General features: G+C 37.8%; 1 protein-coding gene across 6 annotated transcripts in view; it reads left to right on the top strand.

The window, feature by feature from the left end:
• The window catches only part of LOC127966948 (NACHT, LRR and PYD domains-containing protein 3-like), a 75581-nt gene that overhangs the window by 8353 nt on the left and 47526 nt on the right, over positions 1 to 19702 (top strand). For all 6 annotated transcript variants that reach the window (XM_052568290.1, XM_052568288.1, XM_052568289.1 and 3 more), the window contains exons 2-5: positions 4313 to 4588; positions 16308 to 16469; positions 16648 to 16695; positions 17518 to 19318. In XM_052568290.1, the coding sequence (XP_052424250.1) occupies positions 4330 to 4588; positions 16308 to 16469; positions 16648 to 16695; positions 17518 to 19318 (2270 nt within the window). In that variant the 5' untranslated portion in view covers positions 4313 to 4329. The remainder of the gene's footprint in view (positions 1 to 4312; positions 4589 to 16307; positions 16470 to 16647; positions 16696 to 17517; positions 19319 to 19702) is intronic.

The following is a 19702-nucleotide window of genomic DNA, read 5'->3' as shown; positions in this document are numbered from 1 at the left end:
CTGTATAATTTTGTTCCCATTATTCATGCCTAATTAGCCTAAAACAAGAAACGAATCAAATTAAACCTGCACGATTAAATCTTTGAAACTCTAAAGAATGGATGGATTAATAAACCATCCTCACGATTAAACTCAAGTTCTCTCATTATAATCAACAAAATACACACAATGTAAAAAAAGAGCTTCATTAACTGACAACATAAGTGATTTTAAAGGGAGCCTTTTTTACTTGCTTTTAGTGCTGGGGGATAGCATATGCCCCCCCCCCCCCCCCCCCCCCCAAAAAAAAAAAAAAACTGATTTATGATTTAAATCGATTTTAAAATCAATATTCAAATGACAAAGAAATTTTTCAATACAAGTTTTAATATAGTTTTAAATGTATAACTGAGACAAGATGATAAAAAACTGTGATGTTATTACCTTAATGCTGGAAAGACCTTTACTTTATTTTATTATTATTTTTTCTTATATATTATTTTTTATTATTAATTTTTTTTTTGTTAATACTAGCCTTTTGTTAATAATCAGCTGTGCAAATTTTGTTTGTGAGGAAAATAACAGTAAATTTTTTTGTCAGTTATTTAATCTAAACAGATCGATTAATTTCTTCAAGATTTCAAAATCAAATAGCCTACTGATAATGTAGTAGCACTGTAAGATTACATTTGATTGAATGCATTATTGCTAAAGTGATTCGTGTGGGTGAGGGTTGAGCCACTCTGAACTACGGGAGAACTGAGTGGTACATTTATTCATTTAGCTGACGCTTTTATCCAAAGCGACATAACTACCCCCAAAAACCCAACCCCCTCCAGCTGAACAGAATTCGGTCTGTGTTTTGGCTGTGAGGAACGGTGTGTTACTGGGCTGAAACATGCCTGTACTCAGCAGCACTACTCTTAGTATTCATTATATTCTCGCAGCCCATATTATTATTTCCACAAGCCCATAATAATAATAACAAATCATCAATTAATAATTAATCATTATTTTATGAAAATAATTGTTATTTGTGATCGTGGACATTTGCGGAAGGCTTTAAGACCAAGCGGAGTCCTCTGTTCCCGCCTCACAGCGCACGGGACTCGCGCTCAGTGATGCAGCTTCACTGTCTGCGGTTTGACTTTACTAAATCAAACAGAGGCGAATACAACACCATAAATGTTATGCATTTTATGAATAATGAAATGTTCTGAAAAGTATGTATTTTATTTATTCACATGCAGTATGGTCGATGGTATTTAGCAGTTAAAACCTATTTTTAAACTTGAATTTAAATACTCTTAAACTAACTTTAAATTCTCAAGGAGTTTATAAGTAAAAAGGATAAAATATCACAGGGCAGTCTAAATGAACTTGTTAATAATATAATTAGAACTAACAATATAATTAGATTTTTTTAAATTGACAATTTGTGTATAAAATGGGACAGCAACCTTTATATCAAACATTTTTAAATATTGCAATGAAAAAAAAACCCACCTGGATAGCCTATATTAGGCCCAGGCTCTGCTCTGAAGTATAAAATTTTAAGGGATTAATCGCCTTTTTCCTTTGCTGCATTTTTTATTTTTTAAACACGCAAAAAAATTAATTAAGTTTGTCAGAGGAAATAATAAATAAGTCGTCTATAGTTGCATTTTAACAGATTCATCACCTATTCTCTGTTTGCTGCATGTTTTTTTATTTTTTTATTTTTTTAAACACGCTAAAAAATAAATCAGAGTTTGTGAGAGGAAAAAATATAAGTCAGGTATAAGTAGGGATGTGTACCAAAACCCGGTATTAAACTGGCCCCGGTGGCTAATTTATGAAAGACCGAATCAGTAAGATCTGACGCTATCGGTTCTGCTTTCGGTACTGGAACAAGGGAAAAAAGATCATGTAAAAATATAAAAATAATAAAACCTAACTATATTTCTCTGGTTGTTTTTATTTAGACGTGTCTGCTTCTATTTTAACCAATTTATTTTCAATAAACTAAAACAAAAATAATAATAAAAAATGGAAAATGAATACAGCTCGTTATCAGACTGTAAAAAAAAATATGATGAAAAAGTCATGACAACACATTTTTAAGGTTGGCTACTTTAACTTATAGAAATAATTTAAGCAATTTAATGCGTTTTTATACTAGTATGTGTGTGTTCCAATACATACATATATATATATATATATATATATATATATATATATATATATATATATATATATATATATATATCAGGGTTTCCGTTGTCCGGTAATTGCCGGACATTGGCCGAAAAAAAAATGAAATGTCCGACAAAATTAAATCTCTCCGGTCAAATTGTCCGAATAAAATTGCCTAATAATCCCGCCCCCCCCAACACAATCTGAATTTGAGAATAAGCCTAAAATGTATAAAGCAAAAATACACCGAACTTTGGCTATGTTATGAAGGAACAGGCTCGTTTGAAAGTTATTAAACATTATTACATGGCTTGGTTGAATTCCAATGTGGAATGCGGTCTGTTATTTCTTGATATCAGACCGCTGCGAAGCACTAGCGGCGCCAGGATTTTGATTGTAGGTGGGCCTCCAGAAAACTGGATGGGCCAGTTAAAATAAGCCAAAAAATAAATAAATAAATAAATTAAAACGGGTTCCCCTTTCATCTCCGTTTCAGCGCTTTTCTGGGCACTGAGGACAGCGACTCAGTAGCCTACCTGAATTTAATGTGTAATTAGCATAGGTAAAAAAAAAAATTCGTTTTAAATTGTTAAAAAGACATTACAAGCTTTCTTAAGATATATTTCATGTCTGTGAGGCCTACGCTGAGTTTCGTTAAATTAGGATGAGATGCACTCCAGTTCACTAGCAATGCAAGTGGCCGCGAGGGCGCCTGCATGATTAGGCCTGTCGTCTGCTATATTTGCTTCTTATGTATTAAATCCAGGCAATTGGTTGATAAAAAAAATTATTAAAATTAAGATACAATTTATACAAAACGAAATTCACTTCAAAAAAGTATTTCTACTAAACAAAACTTAATTAAGTGGTCAAAATCATGTCTGACCCGCTCCATGTCTCTCGATATTGCGCATCTTATCTTACTCGTGCGGTTCACTTTTCATAATCAACATAAATTAAAAAATAACATTATAATATTTTAACAAATATTAAACTAAATAAGCTTATTTAATGGCTACAACATGTATAGTAGATCTAGAATCTCTATTTGTACAAATTGCTGCACATTCATTTCATTCTGAATTTTGCACACATAAGTTGAAAGGCATTTGTTTGTGCATGCATGTAAAACATATCTGCAACTTTTATCAAGTTCACTGATAATTATGCGTGCATTTATGAATTATTATCTTAATCTATAATGAAACAAGGACGAAACATATGCTTTGTTTGTTTAGAATGGAATGGATCGCAAATAGATCCGAATGAAGAAATGAACCATAGTAGAAAATGTTTTTTTTTCCGTCTATTTGAAAGTTAGGCTAATAAACATGTTGCATTCGGCGGCCTGATTATGTCATTTTTTACGTTACATAGCCTGCCTCCAGTTTTCCTCACCTTGACTAATTAAGAGGCGATACTTGACCGGCATATCATCAAAATGTCCGTAAAAGGAAATTTTTTTCTAGCGGAAACTCTGAGATATATATATATATATATATATATATATATATATATATATATATATATATATATTTTTTTTTTTATAGGAACGCACACACGGATTAGAACATTTTATGTTTTTATTCTGGTTTGTTTTATATATATATATATATATATATATATATATATATATACCTAGTAATGACTGTTTAATGACAATAGCATGCAGTAAGACTTTGTGTAAAGGTCTTTCTTTTACATTTTTACTGTAGCCTAAGACTATCCCACTTTTTTAAATGAACTCTTACTTTAAATTTTATAATGGATTTTAAGGATGTTAAAATGTTATAATATAATGCTATTGATGTTTTACATGTCCTTTCATCTTAGTTTACAAACCGTCATTTTATTATTACAGTCAGTCCCTTTGCGCCACCTGGCTGTAGTTAAGCGAATTATTTTAACACACGACTGAATTCAGTTAATGCCGCAGCACCGGCAAAGCCCATTTAGCTTGTCCTCCTACTGTATGTGTGTCTGCTTTTGTGTGTCAGTGTTTGTTTGTGACTCTTGTGTGAGGAATCACTAGCTTATTATCAGATGAGTTTTTGTGAGTCTGATCATAAATTAATTTAATATTCAAAAAATCACTTGATCATTTAGGTCCACATGTTAAAAGTGAAACTATTTCATATCTTTTTTTCTTGTCCTGCAGCTGAGAAAGGTTGAAAGATGATGGCGTTTGTTGAAGAACTGCTTCTGAAGTCGCTGGAGGAATTGGTCAAAGATGATCTAAAGAAGTTTCAGTGGCACTTAAAGAAACATAAGTGTATATCAACATCTGAAATGGAGGATACAGACCGGTTAAAAACAGTGGATAAACTGGTGGCGTGTTTTGGACCAGAAGAAGCTGTGAAGATCACGGTCGGCATCCTGAAGAATATGGGAATGAATGACTTAGCTGAGCAGCTGGAGAAAGAACACAAGCAAGGTGACATTTAACTAACTGTGACTGTAATACGAGCTGTAACGTGTCACTGTTTAGCAGTGTAACTCTTTGACTTACACTTTCCTCTGTGCTCTGCTGAAGTGTTTGTGTGATTTGTGTTTCCCAGTGAGTGAACTTGTCTATCTCTCTCTCTCTCACACACACACACACACACACACACACAGCTCAGGCTGAGGGCAATATGAAGACATCTGATTCTGCTGGAGATCATTCAAAAGAGAAACAGGTTAAATAACTGTCACTGCTTGTACTGTACATAGAAACAAGAGGAAATAGAACAGCAATTACAGGACATAGCCCAACAGCAGCATGTCTTAAATACTTAATACATTTAATAGAACCCAGTTTACAAGCTTGATTAAAATGGTTTATACTGTGATACAATACATTTTTACATTCTGATACAAATTATGCTTGACCAGTAGGTGAAATAATTTAGTTTCATCAATGCAACATTACAATCACAAATACAAAGTATTGTAACACAGAATACTGCAAAACTGATCAGTTCTATTGAAGAACTAACTGGTGATTGATCAGTTCTATTGAAGAACTAACTGGTGATTATTCATTAACACTTAACTCACTACTGTAAACTACTAAGGAAAATGTGTTAACTAATCAGTATGTAATATAATTTTATGATTGTGTTAACCCCTTACTAGTAACCCCCCTTTTTTGGCATGTAGACAGAAATGACAAACCCAAAATAAAAAGGTTTCTGCTCGTGATTCTTTCTGACTAGATACATAATCAACCTTTGTTCACAAAGCTGACAAAGTTTACTGTTCAGGAATCAGAATCACTCAAACTGTTATGATAACAGACATATATAAAGCTCAAACATAAAAACAAAAATAAAAATATTAAAAAAATATTTTTTAAATGTATTTTTAAAATTGTTGATGTAGGATATGAGTTTGAAAACACAGTGTAGCTAAGGCCACAAGTCTTCCAAAACTTCATAAAAAATTTCATAATCGAATCTGTAAAACTGTGAATTTTATGAAATATTTTCTAAGGCCATGTCATGTGTGTTTTTAGAGAAGGCTAATCAGATTGATTCATGGCCCTTGTCATCTCTGTAAGATCTCAAATGTAAACTCTCCTCTGTATTTTGTATGTGTGTTGGCTTTGCAAAACTCCCTGACTCATTGTTCTATTTTTCGCGAAGTGTCACGAGATTTTCGCGAAGTGTCGCAAGACTTGAAACTGAGTGTTGTGTCATTTCCCTTTAAATATGGCCACGCGCTGTTGTTTAGTGTGTGTGTGCGGGAGATGGTGTGTTGAGCTGCTGCAGGTGGGCGTTTAGTCGGTAAAAGATTTTATTAATTTAACTCCTGGTTTAAATTATGTATGTCAACCTTTATGTGTATTGTATGTGTATATGGATCTGATAGCAGGTGCTAGTGCTGGCTGTACTTTAATTATACTGAGTCTGACTGTATATATATATATATATATATATATATATATATATATATATATAGTGCCTATTTAACTGCGTTATACATTAAGCTTAATATTGTTGCATTACGAAGTTGTCAACTACCCTTTTTGATTCTGAAATGCATTTTGATTATATGTATTGATGTTGTCTATTTATAAGAGTAATCTTGTTGATTGTTAAATTATTTATATTGCTATATGCAGTATTTAATTTGAAGAATGTACATGGAACACATTAATTGAGATTAGGATGATATGATGACTTTATTGTATTATGGTTATGGTGATTAACAGTTTAGATGCTTGGAACCAGAGTGATGTATTAATTGGTCCCGTTTTGTACAGGCCAGGTTCTGCGCATTGATGGCGAGCCACTAGGCCCAAAAACTGATGCTTTGGGATGCATTCATCTATTGGCGTGGTAGGAGGTGCTGCAGCTGTTAATTGATACACCTGCCACACACCCTCAAAGACATTTGAACACACCTTTTGGGGATTCTCTATACATCAATACTGAGCTTGTGAACTGTTCCATTATGGACCCCTTGGACTCTGCCTGTCTTGAGGGCTGTGTGTTGTGAACTGCTGTGGCTTTTTGCACCTTTTTTTATTATGCTTTACCAAATGCTGAATTGTTGTATGTTCATTAATCAATTTGAACTGGATACTTCCTATGTGCACGTGTAAATATTGTAAATACTTGTTGTTCTATATGTAATACAATTCACAATTGCACTGCAGCCTTGACTCTGTGTATCATTGAACTTTACCTTTTCCTCTTTGAGCCAAACTAGAACCTTCTGATACTGGTCCAACATTTTAATTTATGCACTTATAGATGCTACATAACTTTGGCGAGCCGGCCAGGAGGAATTGGTAAGTTTAATGTGCATTGGAGTTATTGATTTGGGTTATATTGCAGTTCAGTAAAAATAATGGATGTGTTTTTGAAACGTGGTATTAAAATACCAAAAGCTGTGTTGTTGGAGGGCATAACTGGACCAGGAAGTAATGAAGTTATTGAGCTTTTAAGCCAATATTGGTCAGTCGATAAAATTGAGGAAATTTCTGAGACCGAATCGGAGTATGATGGTGTGCTTGTGGTTGAATTTACTACCGGTGCAGCTTTGGAATCGTTGCGTCCCATTTTGCCATACACATGGGTCTCGTCTAAAAAGACACATACATGTTGTATTTTGGAGTTATCTTCTGTTTGTACAGATCACCTTGCTAAAGCTAAAACTATGTTGTATTTGTCTGATTTGAAGAATTTAGCCAAATTAACTGGGGTTGACTACACAGAAGTACTCAAAACAACAAATGTCTCAGATTGTACTTTCGGTTTCTGAGCTCTGCCCTGCGCCTCATGTGGAAGATCCGTCAGTAACTGGGTCGCCTACGCTGCCATAGCCATCAGTGAAGCAATCAACTCAGTCTCCATCAGCCATTCCTGTTCCCCTTGTGGACACTGCTGCTCCCAGGTCTGTCGCTGAGCCCTGCAGTGACCCAGCTAATCCTAGGCAGCCAGGTATGAGACATTCAACTTCCAGCATTGATGTCCATCCACCTGAGGTTCAGCGCTACATAGTAGAGTACATTGTGAAGAATGAGGAGAGTGCAGTACATCATCAGAGGCTCAGAGTATTCTCAGGTCGGTTTCCCAGACCCACTCATGAGGCTGACTATGACACCTGGCGGTTGGGAGTAGAACTTTTGGTGAAGGATCCATCTGTGTCCGACCTCCATCACTTTAGGAGGATAGTGGAGAGCCTCCTTCCTCCAGCAGCAGACATGATGAAGCAATTGAGTACCAGCATGTTACCTGTAGTGTATCTAGACACTCTTGACTCTGCATATGCTACTGTTCAAGATGGGGACAAACTGTTTGCTAGATTCATGGACACATTTCAGGATACCGGCAAGAAACCATCTGCCTACCTCCAACGGCTCCAGGTTGTCCTGAATTCTGCCATGAAAAGGGATGGAGTCATAGGGTCTGAAGTAAATCGGCATTTGTTGAACCAGTTTTGTCGTGGATGCTGGGACAATTCTTTGATTGCTGAGCTCCAGCTAAAACAAAAGAAGACATGTCTACCCACTTTTGCTGAACTGCTGCTCCTCTTGCGCACTGAAGAGGACCGAGAGGCAGCAAAAGCTCAGCGAATGAAGCAATATCTGGGGTCTACACGACAGAAAGCTACATCTCATGCCCAGTTTGCTCGTGTTAACCTTGAAGATGGGACTGCAGTTACCGCATTGGTTAACATCACCCAGCAACTGGCTCAACAATTAGCTGACGTCCAGCGACAGTTTGCCATGCTAACGGCCAGGCCGTCAAGGACCAGCCTTATTCTTAAGACTTCCACCTATAGTAAGCCACATGCCAGGGCCACTAATCAGCAGCCTTGTCGCTCCCCACTTACTCCGGCAAAACCTGATTATTGCTTTTGGTGTGGTGAGGATGGTCACATCCGTCCCCAGTGTGAGAATGAACCAAATTCTACCCTGGTTGCTCGTTAAAAGAACAGTTCAATAGCAACCAACAAAACGCTTCCAACTCCATCCATTTAAACTAAGTTCGGTCCTTGTTGTGGGACAGACAGGGGCCAGAGGGGACCAAATCTGTCCAAAGGAAAAAAAGATTGTCAAGTATGCAGAATTGTCACAGTCTAAGATAAAGAATGTAACCATACAACTTCCAAAGGGCTTGGTGGGTTCAAAATGTTCTGCAGTTGTCCAAATTGCTGGACAGAACTACCCTTGCCTTTTGGATACAGGTTCACATGTCACCACGATTCCAGTCTCTTTGTACAATCAGAGTCTCAGCGATCACCCTATGAAGCTGCTTTACGACTTACTCCAGGTAGAAGGTGCCGCCGGTCAGTCAGTACCATACATGGGGTATGTATAGATGACCATAGGCTTTCATAAAGAGTTCTTGGGAGAGGAATTTGATGTACAGATTCTTGCCTTGATTGTACCCGATGGTCATCCTGAGGGTTTTTCAATGGTGCTTATTGGCATCAATACTCTGGAGCCTTTATTTGAGCGATATACCAGCAGTGATATCTCTAATTTTTAACCTACGGCTCAAGGGTACTGTGCAGTCTTAAAGCTCCTACAATTGAAGCACCAACAAAGCCAGCTGGGTCGAGTAGGATCCGTGAAGTTGTTGAGTCAGACATCATTACTGATCCCTTCTGGTCAAACCATTGTTCTAGAAGGCTCTGCCAGAATACACAGTCCAACTACAGTTCAATGGGCTGTGATTGAACATCTTATATCCCCCCTCCCTGGCGGGCTATGTGTCTAGAGTTGTGTCATCACATTCCCAACTCATGCTCCCTATAAGGTTCTAGTTCAAGAATGTTCTCAAAGAAGCACTTTGGAGTTAAATTTTGGTGAATCGGTTATCCCACCTGAATGGAAGGAGCGAGTAACATCTAAGCTCAACCAAATGCCTGAAGTGTTTTCTCACCATGATCTTGATTTCGGCTGTATGGACCAGGTAAAACACCATATCAAGCTCCACCATGAAACCTCTTTCAAGCTTCGAGCTAGGCCGATCCATCCCCATGACATTGAAGCTGTTCGAAGCCATTTGCGGGATCTGCTTGGAGCTGACATCATCCGGGAGTCTGAGTCATCATTTGCCTCCCCAATTGTGGTGGTCCGGAAGTGGAATGGTGATGAATTAAATTGACAAACTGTGAAAGACGCCTATGCCCTGCCGAACCTTGAAGAGTCGTTTTCAGCATTAACAGGCTCCAGATGGTTTACGGTTCTGGATCTAAAATCTGGATATTACCAGATTCAAATGAATGAAGCTGATAAGGCTAAAACTGCGTTTGTGACACCGTTGGGGTTCTGGGAATGGAATCGGATGCCGCAAGGTGTTACGAATGCTCCAAGTACATTCCAGAGACTTATGTAGAAGTTTATGGGTGATCTGAATATCAAGGAAGTCCTTGTATTTCTAGATGACATCATTATTTTCTTTGACACCTTAGAGGAGCATGAGAAGCACCTATTCAGAGTACTTACCCGCCTGAAGGAATTTGGTTTGAAGTTGTCTCCTGAAAAATGTAAATTTTTCCAGTCTAGTGTACGTTACTTTGGACATGTTGTATCTGAGAAGGGGGTTGAAACGGACCCTGGAAAAATGTCTGCTCTCAAATCCTGGCCAGTCCCCCTAAATCTTAAAGAACTACGGTCTTTTCTAGGATTTGCAGGATAGTATCGGAGGTTCATAAAAAATTACGCCACCATAGTAAAACCACTTAATGTCCTTACGAGAGGCTATGCACCCCTTCGTCAGTCTATCAAAGATAAAAAACCTGCTGGAAAGTTCTTGGATCCAAAGCAGTCCTTTGGGGAGAGATGGACGCCTGATTGTCAGGCTGCTTTTGACATAATAATTTCTAAGCTAACATCTGCTCCTGTCCTTGGGTTCGCCAATCCGAAGTTGCCCTACATCCTTCACACCGATGCTAGCATAATTGGATTGGGAGCCGTTCTATACCAGGAACAGGACGATCAACTCCGGGTAATTGCTTAAGCCAGCCGAGGCCTATCTCAGAGTGAGTCTCGATATCCGGCACACAAACTTGAGTTTCTGGCCTTAAAATGGAGTGTTACAGAGAAATTCCATGAATATCTTTATGGTGCTAACTTTTCAGTTGTTACAGACAACAATCCTCTTACGTACGTTTTGACCTCAGCAAAATTGGATGCCACAAGTCACCGGTGGCTAGCTGCATTATCAACTTATTCCTTCAAGATGCAGTATAGAGCTGGCAGACACAACTTTGATGCCGATGCTTTGTCTAGACGTTACAATGAAGTGTCCGATAAGGCTTCAAGCTGTGAAGAATGGGACCTTGTGAACCGCCTAGCAGAGCAACTGTGTGACCCTGGTGAAGCTGTTGAAATTGACCCCGACATCGTGGTCGCTATATGTCAGAGCAGCCTAGTTAGATCATGCCATCCTGCTGATTATACTCAATCTGATGTGACCTTAGTTGAGTCTTTTTCTGTCCATGCTAATATTATTCCTAACTGTTTTTCTGAGGAAGAGTCACATGGCCTTCCTGTCATTTCTCCTTTGAACCATGCTGACTTAAGAGAAGAGCAGTGTGCTGACCCAGCAATTCGAGAAGTCATTTACCAGCTTGAGACAGGGGAAAAGGTTTCTTCCACTGTCAAAGAGGAACTTCCTGAGCTTCCATTGTTGTTACGGGAGTGGAATCGATTGGAGCTGGAAGATGGAGTTTTATACAGGTGAAGACAGGACGAAGATAAACTTACCCTTCAGCTTGTTCTGCCTCCAGTGTTGCAGTCTGTAGTGTTGAAGAATCTCCATAGTGACATGCAGCACATGGGTATAGAGCGAACTCTGGATTTGTTGCGGCAGCGATTCTTTTGCCCAAAAATGGCTACTAATGTCGAGAACTTTATTAAGACCTGTGGTCGTTGTATAAGACGTAAGACTCCTCCTGATAAGGCAGCTCCTTTAGTAAATATTAAAACCAGTCGCATTCCAGAACGTTTACATTCTGACCAAGGTACAGACTTTGAGTCTAAGCTGATTAAAGAGCTCTAAGATGTAGCCGGCATCAAGAAAACTCGGACCACTCCATAACATCCCAGGGGCAACCCTGTTGAGCGCTTTAACCGGACACTGTTAAACATGCTGGGAACTCTCGAGAACAAGCAGAAGGCTAAGTGGAGGGAGTACGTTAAACCTCTTGTCCATGCGTATAACTGTACGCGGAATGAGGTAACCGGGTTCACACCTTATGAACTTCTGTTTGGACGATCCCCACGACTCCCGGTTGACTTGCCAGTATGTAACTCTCCATCTCCCTCGCACTCCCAGTATGTGAAGGATTTAAGATCACGTCTCGAGGAGAGCTATAAGCTTACATGCCAGAATTCTCAGAAGTCAGCTAAAAGGAACAAAAGTTGGTTCAATCAATGTGTAAAACCTGCAAGCTTGGATGTTGGGGACAGAGTCCTTGTTCGGAATGTTAGAATCCGAGGAAAACACAAGCTCGAAGATAAGTGGGAACAAGAGGTGTATGTGGTTGTAAAACGTGCATGGGATCTTCCAGTTTACATTGTCAGACCAGAGACTAGGGAGGGACCTACCCGTATGCTCCATCGTGATCTGCTCTTGCCCTGTGGCTTCTTATCAGCTCCGGTAACAGAGGATTTCTCAGAAGATCTTATTTCTCAAAAACCCCATACTCGTAGCCAGAGTCGCAACCGTACTGACCAAGTTGATTTCTTTGAGGATGGGGATACAGCGAATGCTGAACTTACCATCTTTGGGAGTTTTCCCCAGATTCCAATGAAGTTTAGTGTGGAAAGAGTTTATAAGAGTACTCTTGTTGATTGTTAAATTATTTATATTGCTATATGCAGTATTTAATTTGAATGTACATGGAACAAATTAATTGAGATTATGATAATATGATGACTTTATTGTATTATGGTTATGGTGATTAATAGTTGAGATGCTTGGAACCAGAGTGATGTATTAATTGGTCCCGTTTTGTACAGGCCAGGTTCTGTGCATTGATGGCGAGCCACTAGGCCCAAAAACTGATGCTTTGGGATGCATTCATCTATCGGCGTGGTAGGAGGTGCTGCAGCTGTGATACACCTCCACACACACCCTCAGAGACATTTGCACACACCTTTTGGGGATTCTCTATACATCAATACTGAGCTTATGAACTGTTTCATTATGGACTCCTTGGACTCTGCCTGTCTTGAGGGCTGTGTGTTGTGAACTGCTGTGGCTTTATGCACCTTTTTTTATTATGCTTTACCAAATGCTGAATTGTTGTATTTTTATTAATCAATTTGAACTGGATACTTCCTATGTGCACGTGTACATTTTGTAAATACTTGTTGTTCTATATGTAATACAATTCACAATTGCACTGCAGCCTTGACTCTGTGTATCATTGAACTTTACCTTTTCCTCTTTGAGCCAAACTAGAACCTTCTGATACTGGTCCAACATTTTGATTTATAATTGCAGCACTTATAGATGCTACATTAAGGTTCAAGAAAAATAACTATGAAGTAACTACTAATGAATAGTTATACACAAATAGTCACTATAATAATCAGGCTGTGGCCCACAAATCAAGTACTTGAGTAAAAATACAGATACCCCAATAAAATATTACTCAAGTAAAATTATAAGTAGGCCTATTCATTTTAAAAATTACTAGAATAAAAGCACAAGTACAACGTGCTACAACAGTTGCAATATTGTTACTGTCTACTCATTAGACTTAAATGGAAATAAAATATGTATTTTGTTTGCTTCTAAATGTTTAACTTTTGATTATAAAATGTTTGTTAATTTAGTTTAAATGTGGGCAGTATACATGTTACAATGGAATAAAATAAGCTATATTAAGAAATGTTCTTTTTAGAGTGCAAGTTTGATTTAAAGTTTTGATGAGTCAAATTATTATTTACTGATATGTTCACTTTAGAATACTGTTTTAGGTTCTCAGTGATTCCTGTGGAATTATCTGATAATTCTTTATTAATTACTAATGGGTTCACAATATTTTTACTTTAGAATACTGTTTCAGGTTCTAAATAAGTCTTGCAGAATTATTTGATAATTCTTTATTAATTACTATTAATTACCTGTATTTTCACTTTCCCTCAGTACTTGCCTTACACACAGAAACTGAATTAATGATAATGTGGTATAGGCTGAGGAGGCACACATAAGCCCCTTTCACACTGCCATTCCGGCAAATACACAGGTAAAGGCGGGCGTACACGGTGCGAATTCGGATGGTCGAAGATCGTATGTCAACGCAAACGGCACGAGTGAGTTTATCTGAAAATCGTACGGACGACATGATATAGGCTACGACACGATTTTACAACCTGCGAATTCCAGAAGCAATCGCACGAAGTTGATAGACGCGCTCGACTTGAAGCAGCGCTGCACGCACAGAAGGATCACTGTATGACATTACCGCGAGAGCAATATGAGAGCACACATATCCAATGCATTCGAATCGCTCTCGTGGTACTTTGATGTCATACAGGTGATCATTCTGTGCATGCAGGGGTGCCTCAAGGGGAACGCGCCTAATATAACTGCTCTCCCTCTCTCATACTCAACTGCAAATAAAATATTGATATGAGCCTTGACTGTTTCCTGCACGTACAGGTTATTTTTCAGCAATAGGAAACCGGGACGTTTGGTTACCCTGTGTGTGTGTTCTTGTAGGCCTATATAGTTTATAAATATCTGAAATGGGTATTAAAATGTAAACATGGTTTATGAGGACAATTACTGTGCTCTCGTAAACCAAATGGCTTTAAAAAATGCTATACGGTTTTTAATAGAAATTTTAAACATGCATTTTTCGTGATGGATAGAAGTAGTGTATGGGGATATACAGTATAGAATACCGTTACGTCTATGGAGAGTCCCTGTAAACTACATATGCGTGTGTGAGAGAGAGAGCGAGAGAGAACTAAAAAGGCATTGGAATACGTTGCTAGAAACATCATACAGCGCTCGCTGTTCCTGTCAGACTTCAGCTGCCATCTTCGTCTTTCTTCTTCTGTGGTTTTCCTAGTTCGTGATTGGTCAACTTCAGATAAATCAACAAATCGGCTCGTTCAACAGCACAAATGGCACGAATTCAAACCGATAGCTCACAAACTTTTTAGACATGTTTAAAAATGATCGGGAGGTCGGGAAGTGCTCGTAAGCCACTCTGCTCGGCTCGTAATTCATCGCAAATGATACGAGCCGCGACCATACAAGAATACGCGTTCTTCGTTATAATATTGAAAACAATCGCATGCGAACTCGTACGACAGCAAAAATCGCACCGTGTATGCCCGCCTTAAAGTGTATACCCACGAATGGGCATCGCTCATTGCCCAGAGAAAAGTAGACGGCGCGTTTGGAATAAACTGAAGCATTTATAACATTTATTGCATTAAGATAAAGTAACGAGAGGAGGGTCGCCCACAGTAACGAAGTAAAAGTACAGATTTTTCCCAAAAAATTTACTCAAGTAAGAGTATAAAGTACCCATCTTTAAATATACTCCGAAAAGTATTAGTTACCCCGAAAAATTACTCAAGTAAATGTAACGAAGTAAATGTAACTCGTTACTACCCACCTCTGCTTGCTAATCATGCTAGCAACTTTGCTAATCATGCTAATGACATGGTAGTCACTTGCTTGTAATGCTAGCAATATGTTAAGCACTGTCTTTTTTAAACTTCTTAAACTTTTAAATCTTTTTAAACTTTTCACATTTTCAAACTTTCTAAACTTTTCAAACTTTCTGGTCAGGCTTTCTCAAGCCAACTTAAAGTTTGTCTTGACAAACTTTTTATCTAGTTGTGTATAACTGTTCATTAGTAGTTACTTCATAGTTATTTTTGTTGAACCTTTACCCATTAGATAAATAATAGTAGTTCTTCAGGAGGTATGACAGAATATATTAGTTATTGATTAGCTAACTGTTACTTAACACAATCATAACATTTTATTACATACTGATTAGTTAAAGCTGCAGTAGGGAACTTTTGACGCTCTAGCGGTTAATAAACAGAACTGGAGTAGCCGGAGCTACTTCTCTCTGTTTATGTCTATGAAGAATCACAAAGGTACTGGGTTACTCTGCCGCGGTACCCCCGAAGCAATCTAAAATAGTCTGAATATAAACACTTATTATAGGTGCACCCTAGTGATTCAGGAGAAGCTAAAAACACGGTTTGGATAATGGATTCATGGTATATTCGCTAATTATGTTAATTTTTCTACATTTTGAACACAAACAAAGTTACGGACCGCAGCTCTGATTGGTTGTTTCTTACCGGGAGCGGTCCGTAACTGCAAATGACAATAGGACCACTGGGAGGAGCCAGAGGAGCTTGATTTTTTTCACAGATTATCTGTCTCATATTCTACTGTCAGGACATAATGACAAGTTTAATATGTAAAAATTTTTTTTTTTACAAAAGTTCCCTACAGCACCTTTAACACATCTTCCTAAGTAGTTAAAAGAAGTGAGTTAAGTGTTAATGAATAATCACCAGTTAGTTCTTCAACAATTCATTATTAGTTATGCAGTAAGAAAGAAACAGTATTCTAAAGTGCTACCAAAAGTATGTAAGTTATATAAAAGTTGTAAAGTATGTAAATCTTTGTAAGAATCATTAATCTTTCTCTCTCTTTCAGCTGATAAATCTCCAGTCCAGATAAGCAGCAGTGCTCAGCCTGGAGCCAATGTTGTTGAAGTGAAAGCTGAAACAGGTGCAAGTTTAAATGCTCCTGTACTCACTGGAAGCACCTTCACTGGAACAGTTAACTTCATCTACAGCTCACATGCTGCAGGAAACGGTACACTGACATCACCAATACTAGCATTTGAGTAAAGACTGGTGATGTTATGTCCTAGTGAATTTAATGGGATACATGATTTAGCACAATTTTAGTGCTATAGAATACTATAGCATAATAATCTAAATTATTATTATTCTGTATCTTGTTTATTTCTCTCTTTCTGTATTTATGTCAGATAAACTCAAATGCTCAGAGACAGCAGAGAATAACAGAGAAAAACAAGGTAAACATTTAATTTATGAACATTTATTGTGTAGCTGCTAAAGAAGAGGGTCCTTCTCCCCATTTACATATCTGATTTAACAGTAATTAATATGATGAATTAGTTCATTGATGCATTTGGTGTTATTAGTGAATAACATTATATATGCTATTTAATGTGCATATTTTGTATAAATTTTAGTCAGACTGAAATTCCTGCAGAAATAAATATATTGTGTCTATGAACGTGGAGGCAAAAGTGCAGCTACTCTTATAAAGCATTAAAAGTAGTATTCATTTTACAAAACTAGTGTATGAAATGGCAAATAAAAATTATGTAATTTCATTTTCATTTTGCACCAAACGTCGCACAAATCTATTGGAAAATGTAATTGTAAATACAGAAATGCATTGCCATTTTACATATTGTATTGTCATTTTGCATATTACATTCCAAATTAAATATTGGTGATCTGTTGCATGATGATTTGTTCTGAACATTTTTTGTTAATTTCTTGTCCAATCTATCCTTAAAGCCGTGTTGCTGCTGATGTTTTTCTTCCGCTGACCTCAACCCATGCCTTGCTTTTTCATTGGCTGTAGCTTGTCGCGACACCTGACACCATTTGATGATGAGTCAGCTGACCAATCCAGATATTTAAAATGCTAGATATTTGTTTGGTGTTGTGACATGTCAGCGAGCCTCAGTGATGCATCGTAGAGTAGTTCAAACATAAAGATTGCAGAGCGCAGACCATGTCAGAGTCTACATAAAGATTTTATAATCATTATTTTATTAAAAACCAATAACTTACACTTAACTGACTTTTCCATTTTCTCAAAGGCTCAGCTGCAGAGTACAGTGGAGCTACTCATGATGATTACACAAAGACCTCGAAGGACAAGTTAAAGCAGGAATGTGAGCGGATATTGGTTGGTAATTCACAGACGGGTGAAAATAAATACCTGGATGATATTTATACAGATTTATATGTGGTGGAGGATCAGACTGGAGGAAGAATGAATGAACACGAGGTGAGACAGATTGAATCAAAACACAACCGACCGCCTGCCAAGGACACGCCGATCCAGTTTAAAGACATGTTCAAAGACCATATGGGTCGACAAAACAGAAAAGTGTTGACAGTGGGGATTGCAGGAGTGGGAAAAACTGTCTCTGTAAATAAATTCATCCTTGACTGGGCTAAAGGAAAAGAAAATCAAGATATAGTCTTCATTTTTCTACTCCCATTCTGTAAACTGAATTTGATTACAGAGGAGTACAGTCTCATGGGATTGCTTAACACATACTGCTTTAGTGGCTTTAAAGGGCTGACATCTCTTCCTGAAGATGGCAATAAGGTCATGTTCATTTTTGATGGGCTGGATGAATGTCGCTTCCCTTTGAGCTTTAAACAGGGTGACAGTTTTACAGATGTTAATAAGAAAACAACAGTGAGTAAGATAGTTACAGCCCTAATCAAGAGACATCTGGTTCCCTCTGCTCTCATCTGGATCACATCCAGACCAGCAGCAGCCAGTCTGATACCCCGAGAATACATTGACCAGGTGACAGAGGTACGAGGATTCAATGATGAGCAGAAAGAGGAGTACTTCATCAGAAACAGCAGTCCTGAGGTTGCTGAAAACATCATCCGTCACATCAGAAAATTCAGAAGTCTGTACATCATGTGTCACATCCCGATCTTCTGCTGGATCTCTCTCACTATTCTTCAGCCTCTACTGGTTCAAGAGAGCAATGACAAAACACCTACAACCCTCACAGAGATGTACACAAACTTTTTACTTTGTCAGAAACAACAGATGGAAACAAAATATTGCGATGATGCTGAAACTAATCCTAAAGTCATGTCTTTTGATGATATTATTCTGAAGCTTGGGAAACTGGCCTTTAAACAACTACAGAAAGGTAATCTGATTTTCTACAAAGAAGATCTTGAGGAGTGTGGACTAGATACCATTGAAGGTTCTGTGTACTCTGGGTTATGCACCCGGATGTTTCAGGAGGAAAAATCTATGTCAGTGAGAAACGTTTACAGCTTCATACATCTCAGCATCCAGGAATTACTTGCTGCTCTCTATGTGTTTTTTAATAACAGAAACAAGAAAGCAAACCCTTTTCTTAAATCCTGGAAAAAACTAACATGTATCCTGTCCACAAAGCCACTGCTTAAACTTCATAAAGCTGCAGTCAATGAGGCTTTACAAAGTGAGAATGGACACCTGGACCTCTTCCTCCGATTCCTCCTGGGTCTTTCATTGGAGTCCAACCAGAGATACCTGAAGGAACTACTGCCAGGACTGAAGCTCAAAACAGAGGACACCAAAAACACTGCTGACTATATCCACAAGAAAATAAAGGTGGAGGAATCAAACGAGAGGAAAATCAATCTGTTCCACTGCCTGAATGAACTGAAAGATGACTTTGCAGAGGAAATCCAGAAGAATCTGGGCTCTGGAAAACCTTCGGAGCAGAATCTCTCTTCTGCTCAGTGGTCAGCTCTGATGTTTTTGCTCCAGATGTCAGAAGAGACTCAAGAGAAGTTTGAACTGCAGAAATACAAAAGATCTGATGAAGCACTGATGAGACTGCTGCCAGTAATCAAAAACACCAGAAGAGCGCTGTAAGAGTCTTTTTAGTATTAATTTATATTCACTGTTAGTTGTTTTAAAGGGAGACACTCCAGGCAAAAAGAATGTTTTTAGATGCACCTGTTGATTTTGGGTTTTTTGGCTTTTCATAAAGTGTTCATAAAGACTACTGGAAAGAAAACATCCAAAAGACACTATTATGTGTTTCTTTTATAGAAATATATTGCTTCCTGGTTGAGTGACAAAAAGAGATACTAAAAAATCCTTCTGTAAAAACATCTGACTAATATGAAAAATAAAAAAATCCGGTTCAGATTTTTGTACTAGAAATGTATGCAAATTTGTGCATATTTCTTTAAATAAAACCTAATTTGCATATTTTAATATAACATCTTTGTAATCAATCAGCTGGGTAA

Source organism: Carassius gibelio, chromosome A4, assembly GCF_023724105.1.
Source record: "Carassius gibelio isolate Cgi1373 ecotype wild population from Czech Republic chromosome A4, carGib1.2-hapl.c, whole genome shotgun sequence".
NCBI lineage: Eukaryota > Metazoa > Chordata > Actinopteri > Cypriniformes > Cyprinidae > Carassius > Carassius gibelio.
This window is presented reverse-complemented; position numbering and strand designations above follow the sequence as displayed.